This window comes from Nelusetta ayraudi, unplaced genomic scaffold (genome assembly GCF_046127955.1).
Source record: "Nelusetta ayraudi isolate G7.1 ecotype Tasmania unplaced genomic scaffold, CSIRO-AGI_Nayr_v1 ptg000026l, whole genome shotgun sequence".
Taxonomy (NCBI): Eukaryota; Metazoa; Chordata; class Actinopteri; order Tetraodontiformes; family Monacanthidae; genus Nelusetta; species Nelusetta ayraudi.
The window spans coordinates 6,325,053-6,346,697 of NW_027466076.1; the positions used below are offsets into that span (position 1 = coordinate 6,325,053).

Genomic DNA, 21,645 nt, shown 5'->3' on the forward strand with positions numbered 1-21,645 from the left:
GTCTGTGCCGTGCCTGCAGCTGCATGTTGTAGAATACTTCCTCCACCATGTCAGCGTGATGGAGAACCGCAGGCTCGCCATGGAGAGAAGACGACCAAAGTCAAAGCCTGTGGGTGCTTTGTGAGGGAGATTGGTTTCTGCCTGGGCTTTGATCTCGGGTCTGACGCCAGCAACCTGAGGACCAAAGTCACATATTTCACTCCTTCAACATGTCAGTCAGTGATAAGACGAGGTTGTGTTTCAACTACAATGCTCAGTTTTATCTTCCAGCAGAAGGCTTGGTTCAAACATCCTTCACTCTGCTAGTTTGAAGTCATTTGGTCATTCTGAGTTTTCTCTTCTTCTCTCTAGTCAACAAACATGTACCAGCTTCTTCTGTCTGGTTGGCCAGTAAGTAAGATGCCTCCTATGATGTTCTTTGCATGTTGGGGATGAAGCGGTCGGTTGGTACCGGTCCACATGTGGCCACTCATCCCTGTTCTCTGTGAACTGCAGCCTGCAGAAGGGCCCATGGGACCTCCTGGAGAGATGGGAAAGCCTGGCGTCCCGGTGGGTGTGAGGCCACATCTCGTTCTTATTATAACGACAAGTCGCTTCTTAACACTGTGTTGGTTTTCTCTCTGGAGGGTCCACTAGGTGAACCTGGGGAGCGAGGGCAGCCTGGGATGCCTGGGGAGATGGTAAGCTTTCCTAACTACAAACATTCAGTTGCTTTGTTCAGACTCTCCAGACACAAACCCAACACAATGAAATGAGAGCAGCAGTAAAACACATGACCAGAATTCTCGCCTTCTCGTCCACTTTCTTGCCACTTTAAACGCTAAATAAATCAAATAAATGGCGGGGGGAAAAAACTGCCAGCATGTTATTATTATGAGCCTGAATTGGATGTGGGTGAGCTGTATGTGGACGCTCCAATCTGTCCCGGATGACGAGTGCTGCTACTGCCCAAACATGCAGAACATTGGTGACAACAGGGTGTGTCGCCATCCGCTGGAGAAAAGTGCCCAGATGTGAGACCTTTGGACAAGATCCCTCAAGGCCGGACTCCACAAGTTGACCTGTAAAAGTCATGGTGTTTTTTAGGTGCACTCTCAAAGTGTCATCGTCCACTGTGGCTAAAAATGTGAAATTTCACGATCAGCTTGGTGGAACGAGCCGTCCATAGTCTTGAGGGAAGGGATAGGAGGGTTTATAGCCGCTGTCTCACACACCGTTTATCATCATCGCTTTTATTATGGGCCCAGTCTGTGTGATGAAATGACTTTTGCCCAGTGGTGGGACTTTGCTCAGTGATTTAGCGGTGCCTCCTGTGGTAAAGTCTAGCAGACTAAACTAATGGGCTTGCCCTCTGTTTTTAATGAGGTCGCCCACATCTACAGTGACTCAGTCATAACTTCCCATGTTTGCTAGGGCGAACGGGGTCACCTGGGTCGTCCAGGACGAGACGGCCCCCCAGGGAGGGATGGAGATCACGGTGAAGATGGTGAACCCGGAGATCCCGGTGGTCCTGGACCACAGGTACATTTTTATTTCTTCATAGAGAGCTTTTACCAATTGTACTTTATTACTTAATTGTGCTTTTATTTTGTGAAAAACTGCGATGGGTTGCCAAACACACTGATGCTCCTAGTAAGATGGCACAAGGTGGATGCAGCGGCCCTCTGTCTGCATGGCCTTTGTGCTCCTCAAGTGTTGAGAAGCAGTGGTGCTGCCCTGCTTGGACAGTGAACACTGACTCAGGTGCTTCCACTTCATGGTTCACATGGTTGATGGCAGGACTGAGTGTCCTAGACCTCTCCCCCAGCTGAGGGGAGGAGCCTGAGTGTTTCCAGTAGCATTCTTGGTAAATGATCGCACTCCTCCACTCACTCCAACTCACTCCTCCAATGAAAGCCCATTGCATCTGACTGCAGGGTCCGTGGGGGTTCAGAGGAGAACGAGGATCCAAAGGGGAACAAGGTGACGAGGTGAGTCATGAAGCGACACTGTAGCCTCTCAGTCAGCCAGTCAGTCCATTTTGGGATTTCCTGCTGATTTCCTACTGATTTCCTTAGCAAAATCCAACCAGCGTGACAGGTTCTTGATGGCGGTGAATGGCTCAAGCTGCAAAGTACAAGAAAACAACTCACCGCTGTCTGCTGTTTGAGTTTTGCTTCAGAAACATTTGGAGTGACGGGGTGGTGCAGTGTTAGCATCACGTCACACCAGGGAGGTTGCGGGTTCGATTCCTGGGTGTGGAAGCCAATCAGAGGCCAGTCTGAAAGCCAACAGCCAACAGGATCACTGCTGCGCTATGTGCCTTTTAATTGCCCCCTGGGGACAAATAAAATCTTTCGAATTTGAATCTGAAAATCCAGACTGAACAACCAGTTTATTTAGAATGACTCTCCAAGCCCAGCAGCAATGTGACAGTGTTTGATGTGTTTGACACATCCTGGTGTTTTATTTGAAAGCACTTTACTCAACACTTTGTTGAGTTTGTGTGTGTGTTTAATTTCTGCAGGGTTTCATTGGGCTGAACGGTCGCACAGGAGATCCTGGTCAAACTGGAGAGAAGGTAGTCACCTTCACTGTGACCTCGGTCATCAATGCTTTCCCAAATTGAACCTGATCATCATCTCCTGATCATCTTCTGTGTCTCTTTGTCTAGGGATCTACTGGCCCTCCTGGTCCTCCTGGTCCTATTGGACCACCAGTAAGATTTTTCAAACATGTCATATCCCATCCTGAAGGTATGACAGTGTCGTGTTGTGGACGCTGAGCACCTTCATCTTCTGCGCAGGGTCCTCAGGGGATGAGAGGGATGCTGGGGCCTGAAGGTCCTTATGGAGCTGATGTGAGTCATGGCTTTGACTTTAGTCTCTGACACACAAGGAAACTAGTTGATGAATACTAACCTTTGCTTTATTGATTCAAAATGTCACCATGATGTGACTCGGTGACCTCAACCTTCCATGGTCAGATTGAAAGATTCACTCAGTTGCCTCAGCTGCGTGTTCACAGCATCAGTGGGTCAGCACAGTGCATTTGCTGTTTTTGGATCCTTTCTCAAGAAAACAACAACACCAACAACAACAGAAATCCATTAGTTGCAGCTCCTCAGACACATCGTTTTCAAGACAACAGTCACTCCACACCTCCTGGATTGAACCTTTGTGTCATCATCATATTATTGACTTGACCTTTGTTCACTGTTTTCCATCATATTTGAATTTCTTCCATTGTGTTCACTGTTCTGCCTCTCAGGGTGAGAGTGGACTTAACGGCGCCCCAGGACCGCCAGGCCCACCGGTACGCATCAGAACCACTGACTGAGCGTCTATCAGTCTGTTGGAGCCAATTCTGGAAGTGTTTGATTTGATTTGTGTGTGTGTGTGTGTGTGTGTGTGTGTGTGTGTGTGTGTGTGTGTGTGTGTGTGTGTGTACCAGGGTGCCACAGGCTTCACGGGGAGGGTTGGCGCACAAGGAGCCAACGGCTCACGGGTGAGTTGACGTCACCGCAGGAGCCCAGACCTGGCCAAGCCTGCTGATTGGATCAATCAATCAATCAATCAATCAATCAAATTTTCTTTGTATAGCACCTTACAACAGCCAAACAGTGCACAAGGTGCTTTACAGAACAAACAAACATAGTTAAAACACAAAATTACCGCAAATCCTTGAATTATAAAACAAGAATAAAATGCAAAATGAGTGAAGCGTAATGAAAACACAGATGTAAAACCAATGAGCAGCCGTCCAGTCAGAGGCTCAATGGATAAAATGCCTGTCTGAACGCATGAGTTTTGAACTGAGCCTTAAAAGGTGTGATTTCACTTCAGTTCCAGTTCAGATTGGATGTGAATGAAGTTTCTTTCTGGAGAAGAAAAAACAAGCAAGTGGAGAATGAAGAGAAGGGCTGGGCCCTCTGCGTTATTTAGGGGAGAAATCAGCTGCGTTCATTCAAAGTGTCACTGGCAGGGAACACATCATGCCTGCAAAGTTTCACAGGATGTCAAACTAAGTGTCACTGTTAGTCGCTTGTTTATTATCTTCTTCAGGGGGACACGGGACCTGCTGGAGGTGTCGGTCCCAAAGGCCCACAGGTGAGCCTTTCAAGGCCTCGGATACTGAGTGGGTTTTCCAGGAATGTTTAGACCATTTTGGCCCTGGATTCAATTGCATTACCCTCTTTTCCCCACTAATTAGGGACCTTCAGGTTTGGATGGACAGATTGGACCTCCAGGACCAAGAGGTCCCCAAGTGAGACAAAACTATCAATGGCACTTCATGCTTTATGCTCTTTGCATCCAGACTGGTGTAGAAAGTTGATGTCTGTGCCTTTGTCCCAGGGCTACCAGGGACTGATGGGGTCTCCTGGACCTAAAGGAGACCTTGTAAGTTTCATCCTGGTCCACTTTCCTCCTCTGTTGCTGGTGTGTTAGGAGTTTCATTTCCGAACAGTCCGTGCAAAAGACACACACACGGTTCCGCACGTTCAGCCTTCAAGGAACCTCGCCAGTGAGAGGTCCAGTCGTTTATATAAGACGAACACTGTGTTGTTTTAACACGTATGCACATTCACACAAATCAGCTTTGTCACATTCATCACAATCCCACATGGATGGGAAAGAGAGCTGCATCTTCTTTACTTCTTGCTTCATTTCCACTCATTTCTGGCCAAACTGAGCTTAAGCATCATTTCAAAATATTTGTGTGAACCTCCTTGGACCAGTGTGGCACCTGCAGAGGTGAACCTGCAGAGCTCCTCAGCAGCAGTCAGCTGTTTGTCCCCACCTGGCGTCTCTCCTTTTGGCTTTCCTGCTTTGGAAAAGAGTGAAAAGTCCAGAAACTGCCTGCACATTTTTCCCTGAAGAGGCCGTCAGACACGCAGCTCCTGTTAGCACAGCGTGCCTGCATATTAGCTTCTGCTGAAAGCTTGACAGGCCACCCTGCCCATAGTTACAGTTGGTGGACAATCCCAGCAGAGCCCATCTGAACTGAAGGCTCACTTTGGGTATTTATATGGAGAGATTTATAGCAGGGAAAAAGAGACGGAAGATCAGTTTGTTTTTCTAAGAGTTAACAACTAATAAATGCAATGTTTTTTTTTAATTGAACTGAAGTGATCTGATTCTACTGAGGCAGCAGGAGTGTGCAGGTCTTTGGTCAGGCAGCATCAGGTTCCTACAGAATGCACAGCAGCAGGTGTTCAGTGTCTTAGTGAATTCAACCTGTGTCTCTCTACTGCCAGGGCTCAGTGGGGCCCACGGGGTGCCGGGGGGACCCGGGCTTTGAGGGACCCATGGTGAGTTGCAACGGGAACATGCTGCAGTCTGTGTTGTCCTGCTGAAGCTCACTGTGCTGGAGAGATTTTATTTGTATTGTTTATTCCTATGTCTCTGTTTTTCTTGCTCCAAACTCAAATATGAAATGATGGCAGATGACAAGAAGAGAAGGAGAGTGGGAGACTAAAATAGCATCATTCATTCATTCATTCATTCATTCAATGTGCCTCCCTGGTCATGGCAACAAGTTAACAACTAGCAGTTCATGGCAATAGCAAAACGAGTCAATGAATGATGTGACAAGCACTGCTTTCTGGCTCAGTGTTTTTTCAGAAAGTGCTTGCACAGCACCATCTGCTGGCTAAATTGTAGAAGTGCGTCTTGACGTGACACTGAAGTGACCATTTGTATCCAGTATTATTATTGTCTTTGCTTATTTACTCTTGTAGATAGTTTTTTTTTATTATTTCAATCCTGTCTAAACCTTTGTCATTTACTGAGCACTTCTTTACTTCCCCAAGTCGTCATGTTGTTCTCTCCTCACAGGGGACACCAGGAACTCGGGGTCCGGTGGGTTTTCCCGGGGTAGTGGTAGGTGTTTGTTATCTGTTTACATCCATACAGCAACAGTCTAGGGGGGGAAACACATGTTAACTTGTGCATTTCAACACATCAGGGTGTCAGGGGGCCGGACGGAGACCAAGGAGAACCAGGAAGCAAAGGTGGAAAAGTAGGTGGCTTTATGAAATCTTTAAAAGAAGAAGAAGAAGCAGTGAACCTCAGAATAGAGTAGAATGGAACACCTCTTCCATTAAACCTCCCCATGTTGGAGACCCTCGGCCTTCTCACCGACTTAGACTTTCACTGTAGGATAATGCAGTTATATATAATAATGCAGTTTCCTTGTCATCCCAGGGAATTATGGGAGCTGCAGGCATTAATGGTCCTCAAGGAGAGAGGGGAGCTTCTGGCCCCCCAGGATTCCCAGGTTCCAAAGGCCAGCTGGGCCCCTCAGGACCGGAGGTACTGCAGGCGCTCAACTTCTTCCTGGACCCTGCATTATATCACTGTGATTGTTATATTCCAGTTGAGACAACAGACCTGCAGTAGTTGTGAGAAGTGATTCCGCTGTGGCAGCGTGCATGCTGTGGTGTTTGAAGTGATTTTCTCTTTGTGTTCTTCAGGGTGCAAATGGAGAAAGTGGAGCTCAGGGGAAACAAGGCAGCCGAGGGTTGAAGGTCAGTGAAGGTCACTCAGCTGTTAGTTGCTAGTGTTGCCTGGGAGCTGCGGCAGTAGAGCTTCTCACAGCCTCTGCTTACATTTAATGATCAGACTTTATAAATGATTGGATTTTTATTAAAAACATTTTTCAGCTGTTGAGTTGAATGCTGACTCATCAGTAATGAACATTTGAACCTCCTTAAAGGGCAACAGGGGACCGGACGGACGAACTGGAAAACCAGGACCCAGAGGAAACAAGGTTCTTCACAATATTCCAGCTGACTGAACGTTGATGAACCATATGATTTTCCATTTTATTGCCATGATATGGAAGCTCCCATAATTCCCTGCCTGCCGCTGATGTCGTCTGTCCCTCTGTCCCTCTGTCTGTCTCGGTTCCAGGGTCGGACTGGACAGAGAGGCCACGGCGGCAAACCAGGTCCAATGGTAAAGTCACAAATCTGTCAACTTCACCTGTCCAACTGAACTGATCAAGCAACTGTCAGTGAATAATATTGGATTGTGTTGTGACTCCTACCTGCCACTAGGTGGAGCTTCTAGTGAGATGTTCTGATGCAAGCAGATTAAACAGTGTTGATTCCTGACAGGGTTTGCCTGGGCAGCCTGGACCTGAGGGACCAGAAGGAAAGCCTGGTACACAGGTTCCCGTTCTCTATAATATTTCAATTGCATTATCACTCATTGCTTTGTTTCTGCACGTGTTGTTTTTAATCTTTCCGCAATACATTCATACAAACTTTCTGCAGTTTTTTTTTTTTTTTTGTCTTTTCTGACTTTAATTTCCTTGTGTGTGAAGTAAAACAAGCAAAATTCAGACAGTAAATGTCCATGTGATAACAGAAAAGGTGGCGTTAGTCTCCACTCCTCTGTTGTAATTTTGGATATGACCAGGAGGGGGCACTCTTTCACCACCCAGTGACGCTGGTTTGGGAAGCGGTCATGAAAATCAGCTGGAAAATCTCTTTATTTCCGCTCTCTTCCCTGTAAAATGGGTTATTCTTCTCAATCATTATTATTATTAGGGCATAGACACAGCCATTCCTAATTTCATTCCAGTCCTGGAGGCTTTTGCCATCTCACAGTGTGGATGCTGCAAGGCTTCTATGCATTGCAAATTGCAGTGTTTCGATTATTTTTTTTGCTTTCTGTATTTCAGTATATGGATAAAACAAAACATTCATTCTTGAGTTGATCAAGTGATTTTATTGCCTTTACTCTTTTACACCAGTGTTGTTGTAAAGGTGTGGCTGTATTCATTGTTTCACTCGCCTGTCATTTGTTTTTAAAAGAGCAGATTGTAAAGATGGGATCAGGGTTTTAACCGCAGCTTTAAGCCCACCTGAATGAAGCCAAGCCAGCGTGTTTGCTGCTTGCTGGCTCTGCGTCACCTCTGCCCCTGGGAAAATTGCCTTGTTGTGTTTTTCTGCATGTTCAGGGACCCCCGGGTGCAGACGGAGGTGTCGGCTGTAAAGGGCTGATGGTAAGACGAGGCCTCAGGTCCAGCACGCTGCTCCTTTACTGACATCCTCTCAACAAAGCCGCTGCCCCGCTCACCAAACGACAGCGCTTTACTCAGCCTTGAAGTCCTGGTATTCAATACGAAGGCTGTTATTGATTAACCAGGCTGCAAACACACCTAACATGATTTGAAAGGACGGTGGCGCTGTGGTTAGTGGAAGAAGAGCTGAACCTTAGCCAGTGGTGGCTGAGGTTCAGCTGTTGGTTAAGTCTGAGTGGAGACATCAAGCTCTCAGGCGGTGAGGCAAACATCTGCACATCGCTGAGATAACAGTCAAAGCCTTTGACAATTACTAAAGGAACACAGCGCCAGACTGGGAGTGAAGAAATACATATCAAGCTGATTGTGGTGTTGATATTACTGGATGTTTTTCCTCAGTGACTGCACCCTGATAAAGGAAAATACGCACTCTGAGTTCATTAGAACTCAATAACTGACAAAGCTGTGCCTCAAAACAGAACTTCTGCATTTGTAAAGGTTCGGCTGCAGGAGACAAAGTTTTATTCTGCTGAAATGAAGCACAAGTCTAACAAAGATGAACAATGTCACTTCAAGTTTATAACTAAACTATTTATAAAGGGGTTCTCCATATTGACATTCATGCTAAATCAGCTGATCTTCATCATTGAACAGCTCAGTGGTCAGACGTTCAGACAAATCTTCTGTTTTTTCTGTAATATTGTCAAGTCCTACTTCCAGCTGCTGTCCCTGTTGATGTATTGTGGTATTTTTTTCTCGTGTCTCTGCCACCTGGCCAGGGTTTTCAAGGGATTGCTGGCGACAGAGGCCCTGACGGAGCCAAAGGTCCTCCGGTAGGTTTTTCCAATCAGACACATGTGGCCCCCAACAAACACTTACACAAGTTGTTCACACTCTGCAGTGAAAAGGAGTTTTCAGACACCTTTACAATTTTACAAGGCCTTAAGTATTTGCAGAAAAAAATGATTTTTTTTTTTTGCGTGTTCTCAAAAGATGTCACTGAAAAAATTCTTGTTCTGGTCCTTGGACGTCTGTCAAGGGCCATTTTCTCTGTAAAAACACCCAGTGTTGACTTGGATGGAACAGTGTATGTGGGTTGTGGACTAAATGAAACTGCACTCTGAGACTGAAGGGTGGTTCAGAATGCGTAATGTGAGAAGTTAAGAACCTTCCCCCCCCCCAATGGTTCGTCAGTCTATCGTTCAAGTCAAACAAAATCATCAGCGTGACTTCAGAGTGTAGAAAGAAATCATGGTGACATCACCGGCTGCATTTGAGCTGATAGTCAGGATTCAAGGAACTTTATTGTGGTACCAGAGTTCAACTCAACTCATAGCCCAATGGTTCTAATGTCAGTGCTTTGTTTGGGTGTCTTTCAACCTGACAGGGTCTAGAAGGGAATCTGGGACCTCAAGGACCCCCCGGAGCTCCAGGAGAGAGAGTGAGTTCACTGACATCACTGCGTTGTATCTCTTTCCATGTGAAGAAGACGAGCCGTCATGTTCTGGCTTCTCCTCCTTGCAGGGTTTGACAGGGAAGGCCGGCTCGGAGGGACCGCAGGGTCCAGTAGGCATGTATGTAAGTGATTCTGTAGCACAGCCCAAAAAAATTAAATTACTCCTTTTCTTCTCCCTCACTGAATATCCATGATGGATGCAAGCTGGAATCAACATCACGCAGGCAGTTTACTCAGTGTTGACTCCATAAACATCTTGGCTTCTTCCCTCCCAAGAGTTCACTTCTTTCTGCACAGCAGCTCAGAAAAACTGACTGTGACACATTGAGCTGCTGCTGCTGGTGCTGGTGCTGCTGCCGCTGCTACTGCTGCATAAAAAAGCCCAGGCCTGTGGGTCGGAATGAATTTATTCTGCTTTCTCCTTCCATGGATGCAAACACAATAGTGTCTCACAAGAGTAAAATGACTTTTCCACAGTCAACACTCTGAAACACAGTATGGTGTTGTGTGAGAAATGTGTTGCACGCTTGCAGCCTCTGACCAGTATGAGACTGCAATTGAACAATTGGAGCTCCAGTATATTGGATTTTCCAAAAACTTTGATCCACAGACAATAATAAAATGCTAGTATTTCACACACATGCCGCTCGTCACCTGGTGATTTCTGCCCTTTATGGCAGACGGCTCACACTGCAGCAACAGTGTGATGGTGGGAAATGTCAGTGGTCTTGAACGTGACTTTCTCACATTGAAACCAGTAGCTGACCCGTAATTGGGTAATTCGCTGCTGTGTCCACTGTCATGACTGACAGCTGGTCTCTCTCTCTCTCTCTCTCCCCTCAGGGTGTCCAGGGAAACACTGGCATGCGTGGACATCCAGGAGCCATGGGGGAGCGGGTGCGATCATCTCGCTCGTCTCTTCAATGAAGCCTTCACTGTTGATTAGATTCATATATATATATATATATATTTTAAAAAGATAACTTTACTGTTTATGTTTTTAAAGACATTCACAAAAATATGTATTAGCTATGAAGCCATCAGAGGTGGGAAGTAATGAATATAGTACTGAATACTTTGTTCTATACTACCAGAGGGTTTGGGCACAGAGTGTGAATCTTCTTTGGTCTTTGTTTCTCCACCTGTGAGCAGGGTGAGCAGGGCTTGCGAGGTTTACGTGGGCCACTTGGGAAACCAGGACCTCCAGTGAGTATTTGTGCTCAATCTCACTCTGCTTACCATTTAACCTGATGCTCATCTTGCTGTTTCTGACCTGCCCGTTTTCATTGTAGGGTCTGCTGGGATCCCCTGGAGAGAAAGGACTGAAAGGACCTCAGGTGAGAACAAAAGTGTGCTTTCAAATGGAAGAAGACGCAACAGTTTTTGTGAGCCAGTCAACCGCTGACAAAACTGGTCGCCTGTGTTGTGTTTCGCAGGGTCGCCCTGGAGACATGGGACCTAAAGGAATCCAGGGCCCACTTGTAAGTCAGTGTTTGTCATCTCACACAGAGATCTGCCTTTGAATCAAACAACTGAACATCTGTCTTGTATGAATCCCAGGGTTCACCTGGTCTGCCAGGTCTGCCAGGGAAACCAGGAAGACCAGGACCCAAGGGGAGCCAGGGAGCACTGGGACCTCAGGGACCAGCTGGTCCAACAGGAATCCTAGTGAGTGGGTACTAACATCCCCTGCTGCTTGAACACATCTCTGTCTTCCTGACTGTCTAGATAGAAGCACATGTCTCACTTCTCCTGGTGTCAAATAACATTAACTCACCATCTATTGATACATGACCTCAAAGGCCTAACTGGATGGATGGATGGTTGGATGGTAGGATGGTTGGATGGATAGATGATGGATGGATGGATGGATGGATGGTTGGATGGTAGGATGGATAGATGATGGATGGATGGATGGATGGTTGGATAAAATTGTAATTTTTTCCATTCTTTGGTCATTTCCAGGGGACACAGGGTACGGTTGGATTGGTTGGAGTTGCAGGAGAAAGAGGCCTGAAGGTAAAATGCAGCCGTTGAAGGAAAGTTGTCAGCGTTGTATTTTGACTGTGTTGTGTAACCTTGAACGCTCACTTTGCGTGCAAAAAAATGCAGAGAAAGGGGTGCAGGAGGGCCAGTAAGCAGTCTGAAAGTATGGTGATGCTGGAGTTAAGCAGCGTCTGAAGTCGGTCCAACCAACTAGAGTTTATATCAAGTGTTTATGAAAAGGGATGTTTTCCATCTAAAGCAGCAGAGTCAAAGTCCTGTTTACACAAAACCGCTTTCATGTCAAGCTATGCAACTGTGTCTATCATTTATTCTCTAACGCAAACAGTTGACTTCCCCCTGCGCTCCCAGAGCTGCTCTCTACTTCCAGCCCCCAGCTGGTTTTTGTGCATCGTCAGAACTACGTCACTACAAGTAAAGCAATGATATTATGCAACGTAACCGGCTGATATTGCTACCATCAGGGTTTACCTGGATTACCTGGAGACCAAGGCCTGATTGGACAGGATGGACCACAGGTTGGTGAAGCTTTTAGGCAAAAATACACTATTAGAACATCTCACAATACAAAGTTTCAGCTATTAATTTTGAAAGGCAACCCATAAATGACTTCTACTACTACAGTATTTATGTACAGTAAAAATGAAAATCTTCATTGTTTATTAACTTTTTCCAACTATGGCTGAATAGTTGACAGAGCTAATTGATGCTTTTACACATCAGGGTCTTGATGGTCCAACGGGAAGTGAAGGTCCCCCAGGACGGAAAGGAGACCAGGTCAGTGAACGCAGCAGCAGCAAATAGTTGCATTTATATGTGGCTAAGCTGGAGAGCTGCTTTACTGCTGACAGGACCAACTTCAATAATGTTGATAATAATAAAGTGTTTGATGTATACATACACCAGGTACTCTTTACATTTGAAAAATTATGTTTTGATGATCATGGCAATCATATAATTTTTTTTTTTTTTTTGAAAATCATGGTCACCTTCTTGTGATTCTCCTCCTGTCAGGGGGACATCGGCTCTTGTGGGAAGCCCGGTCCAGCTGGTATCCCTGGAGAACGAGGGCTTCAGGGTGCTAAAGGCCTGCAGGGTTCAGCGGGGGATCCTGGAAAAGACGTAGGTGTCTGTGCTCCTGCTTCAGGAATGCTGTAATATAATAAACAGTCTTCTGACCATGACATTATTAGCTCCACCTTTGTTTTGTAGAAAAGCACATCCATATAGTTAATAGATACAACAGATTGAGTTTTATCTACCATCCTAAAAGTCATGAGTTGCAGGTGACGCTAATCACATCCTCCCTGCAGGGCGACGTTGGGCTTCCTGGTGAGACTGGAGATCCTGGACCAAAGGGGGAGAAGGTCATTATCCCTTAGTTTGCTTCGTCTTTCCAGCGGACGACTTCTTCATGACGAGAACGACTGTGTCGCTTTGACTTTGAGAGTGATGTCTGTTTTATTAGATCTCGGTTATTGTTGGTAGGGTGCAGTGGGACCTCTAGGACCACCTGGGCGTGAAGGTCCTTGGGGAGCCCTGGGAGACAATGGAGAAAGAGGCCCAAAGGGGGAGAAGGGCTTCGTTGGACTGAGGGTGAGGAAAGCTGCAGTCGCTTCGACTCAGTCAATATGTTCACTTTTCTTTTTGCATCAAATCAATAAAGTATTTAGATTAACTACCAACTATCAGCCTGTTCTCTGTGCTGGAAGAACAAAAAGACTGTTTGATGTCACCCTGAGGTGATGTTTGTCTCCCCTGACAGGGTGAACCAGGCTTGATGGGTGGACTGGGACCTGCAGGTCTGATGGGGCTACAGGTGGGTTGGTTTATATTCTTTCCTGCCATCCAACCATCAGAATAACGTCCTCTAATTTGTTCTGATCCGTTTTGATTTCATGTTCATGTTTTGAATGAAATAACAATGTTTTGTATTTTCTAGAATGTGTGCTTGTGCTTATTTCAGGGAAACGTCGGCCACCTGGGACCTCCAGGACTGGATGGACCTCAGGGACAAAAGGCAGGAATTGTTTTTCTTTGTCTTCAGCTCTAAACATGTTGCATAGCGTGCCTGGATTTGTTCATGCAGTCAAGTTGCTTTTCTGTTTTTTTCCTGAAAAAATAATCACTCACGCTACAGTTTATAATGGTTCCACCTTTAGAATGATTTCACACTTTGGACGTCAGGTTCAGTCAGTGCTCGCCTTGAGTAATGACCATCTTGCTGCGCTGCTCCTCTAGTGTATTTAATTGACCTCGAGCCGCAGTGCTTCATGACATCCATTGGTCTCTGCAGGGCAAGTCTGGGCCTAAAGGCAGTCCTGGACCCCCGGGCTCTATGGGCCCTCAGGTAATGTCAGTCATTGGCTCTCCAGGATGCAAAGTGCAGCTACGAGTTCCATCCATGTGCTCTTCATCCCTGTGTGTGTGTGTGTGTGTGTGTGTGTGTAGGGAATAATTGGAGCACGAGGTGTGAGAGGCGATGTAGGACGACCGGGGCCGCCTGTAAGTCTTCATAACCATCAGAATGGTTTTGTTGGTTTTTGGTTTGTTGGTTTGAGCAATAGCAGCAGCAGTAGTAGAACGTAATTGAATAGAGTTTTCTGCCAATAGTCTTCTCATTGCATGCATGTTTATTAACAAACATGGTCATTCCTCTCTGTAGGTAATAATGACTTCACTGAAGGCTCATGTCTGAATGTGTCTAAACACTAGTTTACCCACACCTGAGGAGAAGTGGGTGTCATGCAGCTGATGCCCTTTGTGTTCATGTGTGAAAAGTTTGCATAATTCTTGTGTTTTGTGATGCTTGCATGTCAGGGTCCCACGGGGAAAGTTGGTTCCCAGGGATACCAGGGAACGAAAGGGGAACCAGGACCTCAGGGACTGAAGGGGGAACCAGGAGACCCTGGTTCAGCAGGTGATCAGGTTTGTGAGAGGTTCTAATGGACATAAATCTTTATGAATATTAAATATTACATTTGTGAGTCAACGTTTATATTTAAATTTTAGCGCAAAAGTTTTTCCTGCGATTTTTATCATTTTATTCTGTATTTCTTTTTTTCCAGGGGGAAGACGGTCTGACAGGAATTCAAGGTCCTCCGGGTCTGCTGGGTCTAGAGGTAAACGTTTGTGTGTGTGTGTGTGTGTGTGTGTGTGTGTGTGTGTGTGTGTGTGTGTGTGTGTGTGTGTGTGTGTGTGTGTGTGTGTGTGTGAATGATGCAAGGAGCACAACATGTCTAACTTGCAGCTTTGTTGCTCCTCCCTCTCTTCTTCAGGGGCTTCCTGGAGAGATGGGACCTCCGGGTTCTCCAGGTTCCCCAGGGACTCCTGTAGGTCTTTGGATGTTATATTATTATGTGTTATTAATCTCTACAGATGACTGATCTCACGTTTTTCCTCGACAGGGCCTGAAAGGGAGAGCAGGACTGGAGGGGAAAGCAGGGCAGAAAGGAGAGAAGGTCAGGCCGCTGGGTTTGAGCTCACTGACGCAACATGAACCGACCTTGTTGAAATGTCGTCCACTGACTTTAGAATTCGACACATCTCCATGTAAAAACACATTTTTAACAACGGCTGAGATTTCAGGAGCATCAGAAATTTATCACAATTTCCAGTTATATATATATATTTTTTTACTGTTTTATTGACTTTAAAGGTAAAGTGTGTCATAAATGGATATCTCATATATACGACTGTTCTAAGGATAGGAAAACCAAATGACTTTTATTGCACTGCAGTTATACACTTTTATTAAGGTGTTTAGGGGCAGTATATTAAGCTTTTACCAATTAAAAAAATAATCATTCATCAAGGCAAATATTACACACTGGACCTTTAAGCTGCCAGGATAAGAGAAAAACTAAAGCTTCAGTTACTGCTTGTTAAAAAGAAGCCCCTCCCAACCTGCCTGTGTTTTCCCCAACAGGGAGACGATGGACAGAGCGGCTCACCAGGAAAGACCGGTCGTGTTGGAAGGAGGGTACGAGCTCCTCCTCTGTGCCCTTTGAAATCTCTTGAAGGAAAATACTGTGAAATAATGTAAAGGCCTCGCCAAGATAGAAACACAAGGAGCTGTGATGAAGTCTGTAGACAGCATCAGCTCTGTACACACCAGCCAGTCAACATCCTGGTGGTGGTTGGTGGAAGAACAGTTTGTTCAGTTTGATCTGTGTGTGCTTGACATGAGCGTGGAGGTGGAAACAGCCAATCTGAGAGCTGCATTCTCAAAGCATTGAAGTCAATTTGCTTTATTTCTGCTGCCCCATTAAAAAAAAAACTGTTTCTTTTAAAGGGCAAGAGGGGAAAGACCGGAGGCCGAGGGAGCAGAGGGAGCAGAGGGCCAAAGGTGAAAAGGTCACGCCCTTTGTGTGCATCTGCACAAAAGAGCGAGCTAATAGTGGTTTTCATTGGTCGTTCAGGGTGAGAAGGGCGACCCAGGAGCGGTGGGCCTGACTGGCTGGCCGGGCTTCATGGTAATTCACCGCTCCTCCATCTGTCCGTCTTTATTGTCAAAGCTGTGGACACGAGAGGTTGTGATGTGGACGCCGGGGATTGATGGTGGTCTCACGCATCGCACCCTCCAAATGCCTTTACTCTCCATCCCAACAGGGAACTCCAGGCCTCCGTGGCGAGCCGGGGGATCCTAGTGGAAATGGACCAGAGGTAAACTACAGTTCTGAAACCCACGGAATCCCACATGTCAGTGGCTTGAACAGGCCAGGGCAAACTATGGCCCGGGGCCCATGTGTGGTCATATATGGGTTAAGACTTTTAATTGGGCCCTTCAGCCGAACTTGAAGAAATGATATTGATAGTCAGTCAGTCATAAAGTAGATGTATTTCCTCCATGACTCGTTTCAATAAAGAGCCAAACACCTAAAACACTGATTTGGTCGCAACTTTGCTTTGCTTCATTTTCAGTTGACGTTAAAGCTGCATGATATGTTTTATACCTGTCCCTCAGTCACATTTCAGAACCCATTGTGACCCACCAGTCAAAAAGTTTGCCCCCACCCCCTGGTCTAGAATGTTATTTTAATCCCATTTCTCACCTGCAGACTTTATAGTAAGCTAATGTATTTTCATCTAATGCCCCAAAAATGTCATTTGCACTGACTGGCCACTTTTGTTTTTTGGTGCTCAGCCTCACTGCAGTGTTTGTGTCCTCAGGGAGAGAAAGGAGACGCGGGCCTGTCTGGAACACCTGGGCCCGATGGCATGAAGGTCAGCTGGTGGCTGCACAGACCTGAATCATCCAATTAGAGAGAGAGAGAGAGAGAGAGATCCCTAACCCATTCTTCTGCTGTGTGGTTGCAGGGACTGCGTGGTCCTGCTGGGTTGCCAGGAGTCCCAGGACCAAAGGGGGAGCAGGTGAAGCAAGTTGAATGTGCAGTTTGTGCACTCGTCACACAGTTTGCACTGCTGCTCCATCCTTTGAACTGTGCTTTATGTTCCTGTCCTGGTCTCTACACCAGGGCCACGTGGGGAAACCAGGAGGCCGCGGTGCCATGGGAACGCCGGGACTGCCGGTGGGTTTCTGGACACCAACACTCCTTCTTCCACTCATTATTAATGATCACATATTCAAAAGAAAAAATGCCAATGAAAATGCGCTCATTCCTTTCTTCTCCTCCTCTTCTCTTTGGTGCTGCAGGGAATATTTGGATTGAAGGTATGACAGGATCACTCAAGCACTGCACTGCTGACAGGTTAACCTCACTGCAGCTCCTAGTCGCTGCTCTGAAGCCCTTGAAGATTCACGCATGTCTTAGCGAGGCACAGTACTGTAAGGCTGCCACACACAGGGAGGTGTGGGGGGGGGCAATGCCAGAGGCATCTGTGGCATCTTCATTTCCACATGATGCTGCTTGATTGTACACCAGTGCAGTCTGACCTGGTCTGGCTGTTTCCACTCAGCGTCTTCTCTCCTGCCTGCAGGGCTACAAAGGCTACCAAGGTTTGCCTGGTTTACCTGGGAGAAGAGGCCTTCCAGTGAGTCTCATTGGCTGATCCTGGGGAGATACCTGTGATCATTGTATATTTCTATTATGTCGCTTTTCACTGTTTGAATTGACATGTGTTCAGGGTCCACCAGGAGCACCTGGACCTCCAGGGAAGTCACTGAACATGACAATGACTCAGCTCAAGGTGAGTAACAGCAGCAATATTGAGAAGGTGGAGTTATGCTGCGTGTTTTTAACAGTGCCAAACACTGTGGCTGTGTGCTCATTTCTTTCTTTTCCTTTCCTCTCCTGCAAGGACCTGATGTACATGTCAGATAAGCCCAACTACTCGCTGATCCAGACAGTGCTGGACTCCCTGCAGCTGGAGCTGCGGCTGCTCCTGGATCCTCCAGATGGCACTAAAGAGCATCCGGCCACCACCTGTCTGGAGCTGTGGCTCTGCCACCCGGAGTTCACCAGTGGTCAGTCGCACCTCCAGTTCACCTCCTCCACGGACTGACCTCCGTGTGGCTTGATTGCATTCATGTCACTGAGAATGATTCACAATCCCCAGAGTGAAGAAAAGTTGTTCTCTGAATTTAAACAAGACAAACAAACTTCAAACATAAGTTGTCAAGGCCTGAAACGAGTTTCTGAGAGTTATGTGGTGGAGGTTCAGGTACTGGATGGTACTAAACTGCTTCAGCCTGACATTGAAATATCAAATATATTCACTTTTCTGTTTTTTAATGATATTTTACAGCAACTTGTATGACGGTGACATTTTTTATTGTTAGAACCTTGAACAAACGTTGCCACTAATCATTGATATCAATACTAAACACTAATATTAGTCCAAATACTCACATACTAATTGGATGTATTTGATAGACATAGTTTTTTGTATTTTTTCAGTTCTTCTTGATTTAAAAAGGAGTCACGTAAACATAGTGAACCTTAAACGGTTGAAACTTTGTCATTTATCAACTGAGTTGTCGCATGGATGGATGATATATACTGTATATATTTCAGTTAGTATTAGCAGCAGTGTTTCAGCGTGTCATCTGTTTGTGGAGAACTCCTGACCATGCCTGCAGCCCTCACTGATCTCCCACTAACCTCTGCACCCTCTCTGTGGCAGGACTGTATTACATCGATCCCAACCAGGGAAGCCCTGCAGACGCTCTGCTGGCCTACTGCAGCTTCTCCTCCGCGTTAACGCAGACCTGCCTTCATCCTCACGACTCTCAGGTAGAAGCCGCGTCAGCAGGAAATGAGACTTTCTTTTGATGGATGGAGACGGTGCGATACTTTGCTGCTGTTGAAGGTTTAGGTTAATGATGCCTGTGTAGCCCAGTAGGTGAGGTGCTGAACATGTATTCATCTTGGTTGCAGAGGAGTGAGTGGATAGATCGTGACACTCGGTTTTCTTGTGCTCATGCACGAGCTGAATGCTGACGCAGTTGACGAGATGCTGTGAACCCACCGAGACCGCAACTTTATAACTTTCACTCGTTCCCTCTTTGTCTCTGTCATGCTGTTGGGCCTGCAGTTGGCCATGAAGGCCTGGATGGAGGAGCATCCCGGTGGAGAATCTTTCCAGTGGCTGAGTCGGGTGGATCAGGGCTTCCAGGTGCGTGAAGACCAGAGCCGGCTAAAGTGTTCACATTCTGTACAAGTATGGAAAATCTCTGGTAAAAAGTACTGATTTATCTCCTTCACTCAAGTAAAAGAAAGAAAGTACGAAAGGTCCTAAAATGCACAAAAGTAAGAAGGTAAATAAAACAACAATTGTCATAATTGAGACAATATTAATTTTACAGAATTTTACTACAGATGTTTCCAACATCAGGAGTGGAAAGTACAGTTGTTTGTGTACAGATGCAGGGAGTTTAAGTAAAATGTCGTCAGGAAAATAAATACTAAAGTAAAATACTGAAGCAAAGTACAGATACCTGAGGAATCCATCCAAGTAGAGTAACACAGTATTAGTACTTTGTTACTTCTCTCCTCTGGTAAAAACTTTTATTCTGATAAAATAAATAAAAAACATGATAAAAACCCAGTTCATGGGTTTGTAAATCGTTTCATTTTGCATCTTTTGTCTTTTCAGTTTCACTACCCGGGCGAAAGCGCGGTCCAGCTGCGCTTCCTGAGGTTGCACAGCATCACCGCCATCCAGAGCATCACCTTCTCCTGCCACCCAGGACACCAGCTGGGGGGGGCGGAGAGGGACGTCAAGTTCCTGACCGACAGCCGCACGCAGAGCTACCTGGGAGTGCTGAAGGACTGCGTGGTGAGAATCCGTCCTCTCGCTCTTCCCAACAAGTGTGGCTTGGCGGTGAGCGTGGAACATCACAGAGCAGGAAAGGAAAAGAGGGAATTTTCTATAGGAAAGAGCACGACGCAGAGCTAAAGGAAAGGAGGATAAAACCATGGTTTGGACGGTGGATCGATATTACGATATTTCAACAAAACAGTTTTGCTTCATAAATTACCCTGAATCAAAGTGAAAGTTGATTTTATTTATCTATTTATTTATTTATTTATTTATTTATTTATTTCATTGATATTCTTGAAGGTTGTCAAAGTGGATGAGCAGGATTTGTGTTGTGATGCGTGTGTGTGTGTGTGTGTGTGTGTGTGTGTGTGTGTGTGTGTGTGTGTGTGTGTGTGTGTGTGTGTGTGTGTGTGCAGCCCAGGGACGAGGACTCTCCTGCTTCTCGGGAGTCTGTGCTGCAGTTTGAAGACCTCCAGCTGCTCCCTCTGAGAGACATCGCGCTGCAGCTCAGCGGCAACCTCACTCATCCCTTTGGCTTCTCCATCGGCCCCGTGTGTTTCAGCTAGAATATGACAGGAACAGCAAAACCATACCGAGACATCCTGGAAGATTCACTCCAGATTCATGGGAAGGCCGCGTCCACGTGATGGATCCCAGGAGGAGCCGCCGGAACAACTCGTCCCACGTCTTGTTTTGGAGGATTTGATGTCTATAGTGACTCCTTTTCCTAAGTTTTCATGGAAATAATTATTTTGTTTACAAAGTTTATCTTGTCTTTTCTTGTGTGTAATTTAAAATGCTGGGTTTTTATCAATTTTAAACGTAATTTGGTTCTGTTGTTGTTTGTTGTGTATCAAGGGGCTTTTTTTCGTACACTGTTGTGTGTGTGTGTGTGCGCGTGTGCGTGCGTGTGCGTGTGCGTGTGTGTGAGTGTGTGTATAAGACTTTTCTCAGTGACCTCTTCAACAATGTGTCCTGAACTGGGGGGCACTGCTGCACCTGGCGTTGCTGTGTCATCAGCCAATGGAGACAGTGTGCCGTCAACAGGCCGCCTGTCTCGCTGTAACTTCACTACTTCAATGATGTCAACAGTGTGTCACTTCCGTTATGGTGCTAAGAAACTATTTATGATTTAACATATCAAATCAATACAAGAGTTGAATGCACACAAAATAGAACAACACACAATTGTCAGGTTTGTTCTTATTCACATCTCAGGAATGATGCAAAAAAAAAAAAAAAAAAGGATATTAAAATTTCCAATGAAGCCGCTGTGGCGGCAACAAGTTAGTTTGAACAACAAGTACATGTTGTCAATACAGATGAGAGTGAGCTGCATGCAATCTGCATCCCATTGTTCTTGTGATCAGTCAACTGGTGCTTCACATAAACATCAACATGAACATAAACTGAATGACATCACTACTTGGACTTTTTCTTTGTCATGGGTTGTTTTTTTTATATAACAATTTCATAGAATAGTTTTTTCTTTTTAAAAACAAAGTATATATATAATTTTTTAGTTTTTATAGATGTTGTTTTTTTTTTTACCTGTCGCTTCCAACCATTGCATTGTGTTTTGTTGTCTGATTGGGCTTTTAATTGCCCGCAAAGTTTGTTGTATCATATTATAATGAAACAATGCATCATATGTAATAAAAACAGCTAGACAAGTTTTGCCAAGATTGCTTCACCGTGATTGTGTACAAGCACGAGGAGACAGGTCAGACTGTACTAGTCAAATATAAGATCTCCCCCAACCTCTTGGGTGTGTGTATAAATATACTGTGTGTGTGTGTGTGTGTGTGTGTGTGTGTGTGTGTGTGTGTGTGTGTGTAGCCACAAATCTTTACTTAAACATTTAATACACAAGCATAAAGTGCACACAGAAAAGAAAAAAAAAACAAGTTCCGGCTACGTTGACGTCACCACGACGCACCTACGTCATA

General features: G+C 45.6%; 1 protein-coding gene across 1 annotated transcript in view; it reads left to right on the forward strand.

Moving 5' to 3' along the window:
* Positions 1-21,373, forward strand: part of LOC142889897 (uncharacterized) — a 49,553-nt gene extending 28,180 nt beyond the window's left edge. The window contains exons 11-69 of the mRNA XM_076028572.1: positions 352-390; positions 496-549; positions 627-680; positions 1,414-1,521; positions 1,917-1,970; positions 2,507-2,560; positions 2,654-2,698; positions 2,786-2,839; positions 3,250-3,294; positions 3,433-3,486; positions 4,044-4,088; positions 4,192-4,245; positions 4,335-4,379; positions 5,237-5,290; positions 5,817-5,861; positions 5,947-6,000; positions 6,186-6,293; positions 6,455-6,508; positions 6,697-6,750; positions 6,894-6,938; positions 7,100-7,153; positions 7,948-7,992; positions 8,790-8,843; positions 9,398-9,451; positions 9,535-9,588; positions 10,310-10,363; positions 10,619-10,672; positions 10,759-10,803; positions 10,903-10,947; positions 11,027-11,134; positions 11,432-11,485; positions 11,935-11,988; positions 12,194-12,247; positions 12,485-12,592; positions 12,784-12,837; positions 12,959-13,066; positions 13,236-13,289; positions 13,437-13,509; positions 13,726-13,820; positions 13,922-13,975; positions 14,291-14,398; positions 14,539-14,592; positions 14,749-14,802; positions 14,878-14,931; positions 15,399-15,452; positions 15,765-15,818; positions 15,892-15,945; positions 16,082-16,135; positions 16,643-16,696; positions 16,790-16,843; positions 16,948-17,001; positions 17,127-17,144; positions 17,411-17,464; positions 17,558-17,620; positions 17,732-17,897; positions 18,557-18,666; positions 18,968-19,048; positions 19,529-19,711; positions 20,113-21,373. Coding sequence (XP_075884687.1) covers positions 352-390; positions 496-549; positions 627-680; positions 1,414-1,521; positions 1,917-1,970; positions 2,507-2,560; positions 2,654-2,698; positions 2,786-2,839; positions 3,250-3,294; positions 3,433-3,486; positions 4,044-4,088; positions 4,192-4,245; positions 4,335-4,379; positions 5,237-5,290; positions 5,817-5,861; positions 5,947-6,000; positions 6,186-6,293; positions 6,455-6,508; positions 6,697-6,750; positions 6,894-6,938; positions 7,100-7,153; positions 7,948-7,992; positions 8,790-8,843; positions 9,398-9,451; positions 9,535-9,588; positions 10,310-10,363; positions 10,619-10,672; positions 10,759-10,803; positions 10,903-10,947; positions 11,027-11,134; positions 11,432-11,485; positions 11,935-11,988; positions 12,194-12,247; positions 12,485-12,592; positions 12,784-12,837; positions 12,959-13,066; positions 13,236-13,289; positions 13,437-13,509; positions 13,726-13,820; positions 13,922-13,975; positions 14,291-14,398; positions 14,539-14,592; positions 14,749-14,802; positions 14,878-14,931; positions 15,399-15,452; positions 15,765-15,818; positions 15,892-15,945; positions 16,082-16,135; positions 16,643-16,696; positions 16,790-16,843; positions 16,948-17,001; positions 17,127-17,144; positions 17,411-17,464; positions 17,558-17,620; positions 17,732-17,897; positions 18,557-18,666; positions 18,968-19,048; positions 19,529-19,711; positions 20,113-20,262 — 3,867 coding nt within the window. The 3' untranslated portion in view covers positions 20,263-21,373. The remainder of the gene's footprint in view (positions 1-351; positions 391-495; positions 550-626; positions 681-1,413; positions 1,522-1,916; positions 1,971-2,506; positions 2,561-2,653; positions 2,699-2,785; positions 2,840-3,249; positions 3,295-3,432; positions 3,487-4,043; positions 4,089-4,191; positions 4,246-4,334; positions 4,380-5,236; positions 5,291-5,816; positions 5,862-5,946; positions 6,001-6,185; positions 6,294-6,454; positions 6,509-6,696; positions 6,751-6,893; positions 6,939-7,099; positions 7,154-7,947; positions 7,993-8,789; positions 8,844-9,397; positions 9,452-9,534; positions 9,589-10,309; positions 10,364-10,618; positions 10,673-10,758; positions 10,804-10,902; positions 10,948-11,026; positions 11,135-11,431; positions 11,486-11,934; positions 11,989-12,193; positions 12,248-12,484; positions 12,593-12,783; positions 12,838-12,958; positions 13,067-13,235; positions 13,290-13,436; positions 13,510-13,725; positions 13,821-13,921; positions 13,976-14,290; positions 14,399-14,538; positions 14,593-14,748; positions 14,803-14,877; positions 14,932-15,398; positions 15,453-15,764; positions 15,819-15,891; positions 15,946-16,081; positions 16,136-16,642; positions 16,697-16,789; positions 16,844-16,947; positions 17,002-17,126; positions 17,145-17,410; positions 17,465-17,557; positions 17,621-17,731; positions 17,898-18,556; positions 18,667-18,967; positions 19,049-19,528; positions 19,712-20,112) is intronic.
* Positions 21,374-21,645: the final 272 nt, after the last annotated feature.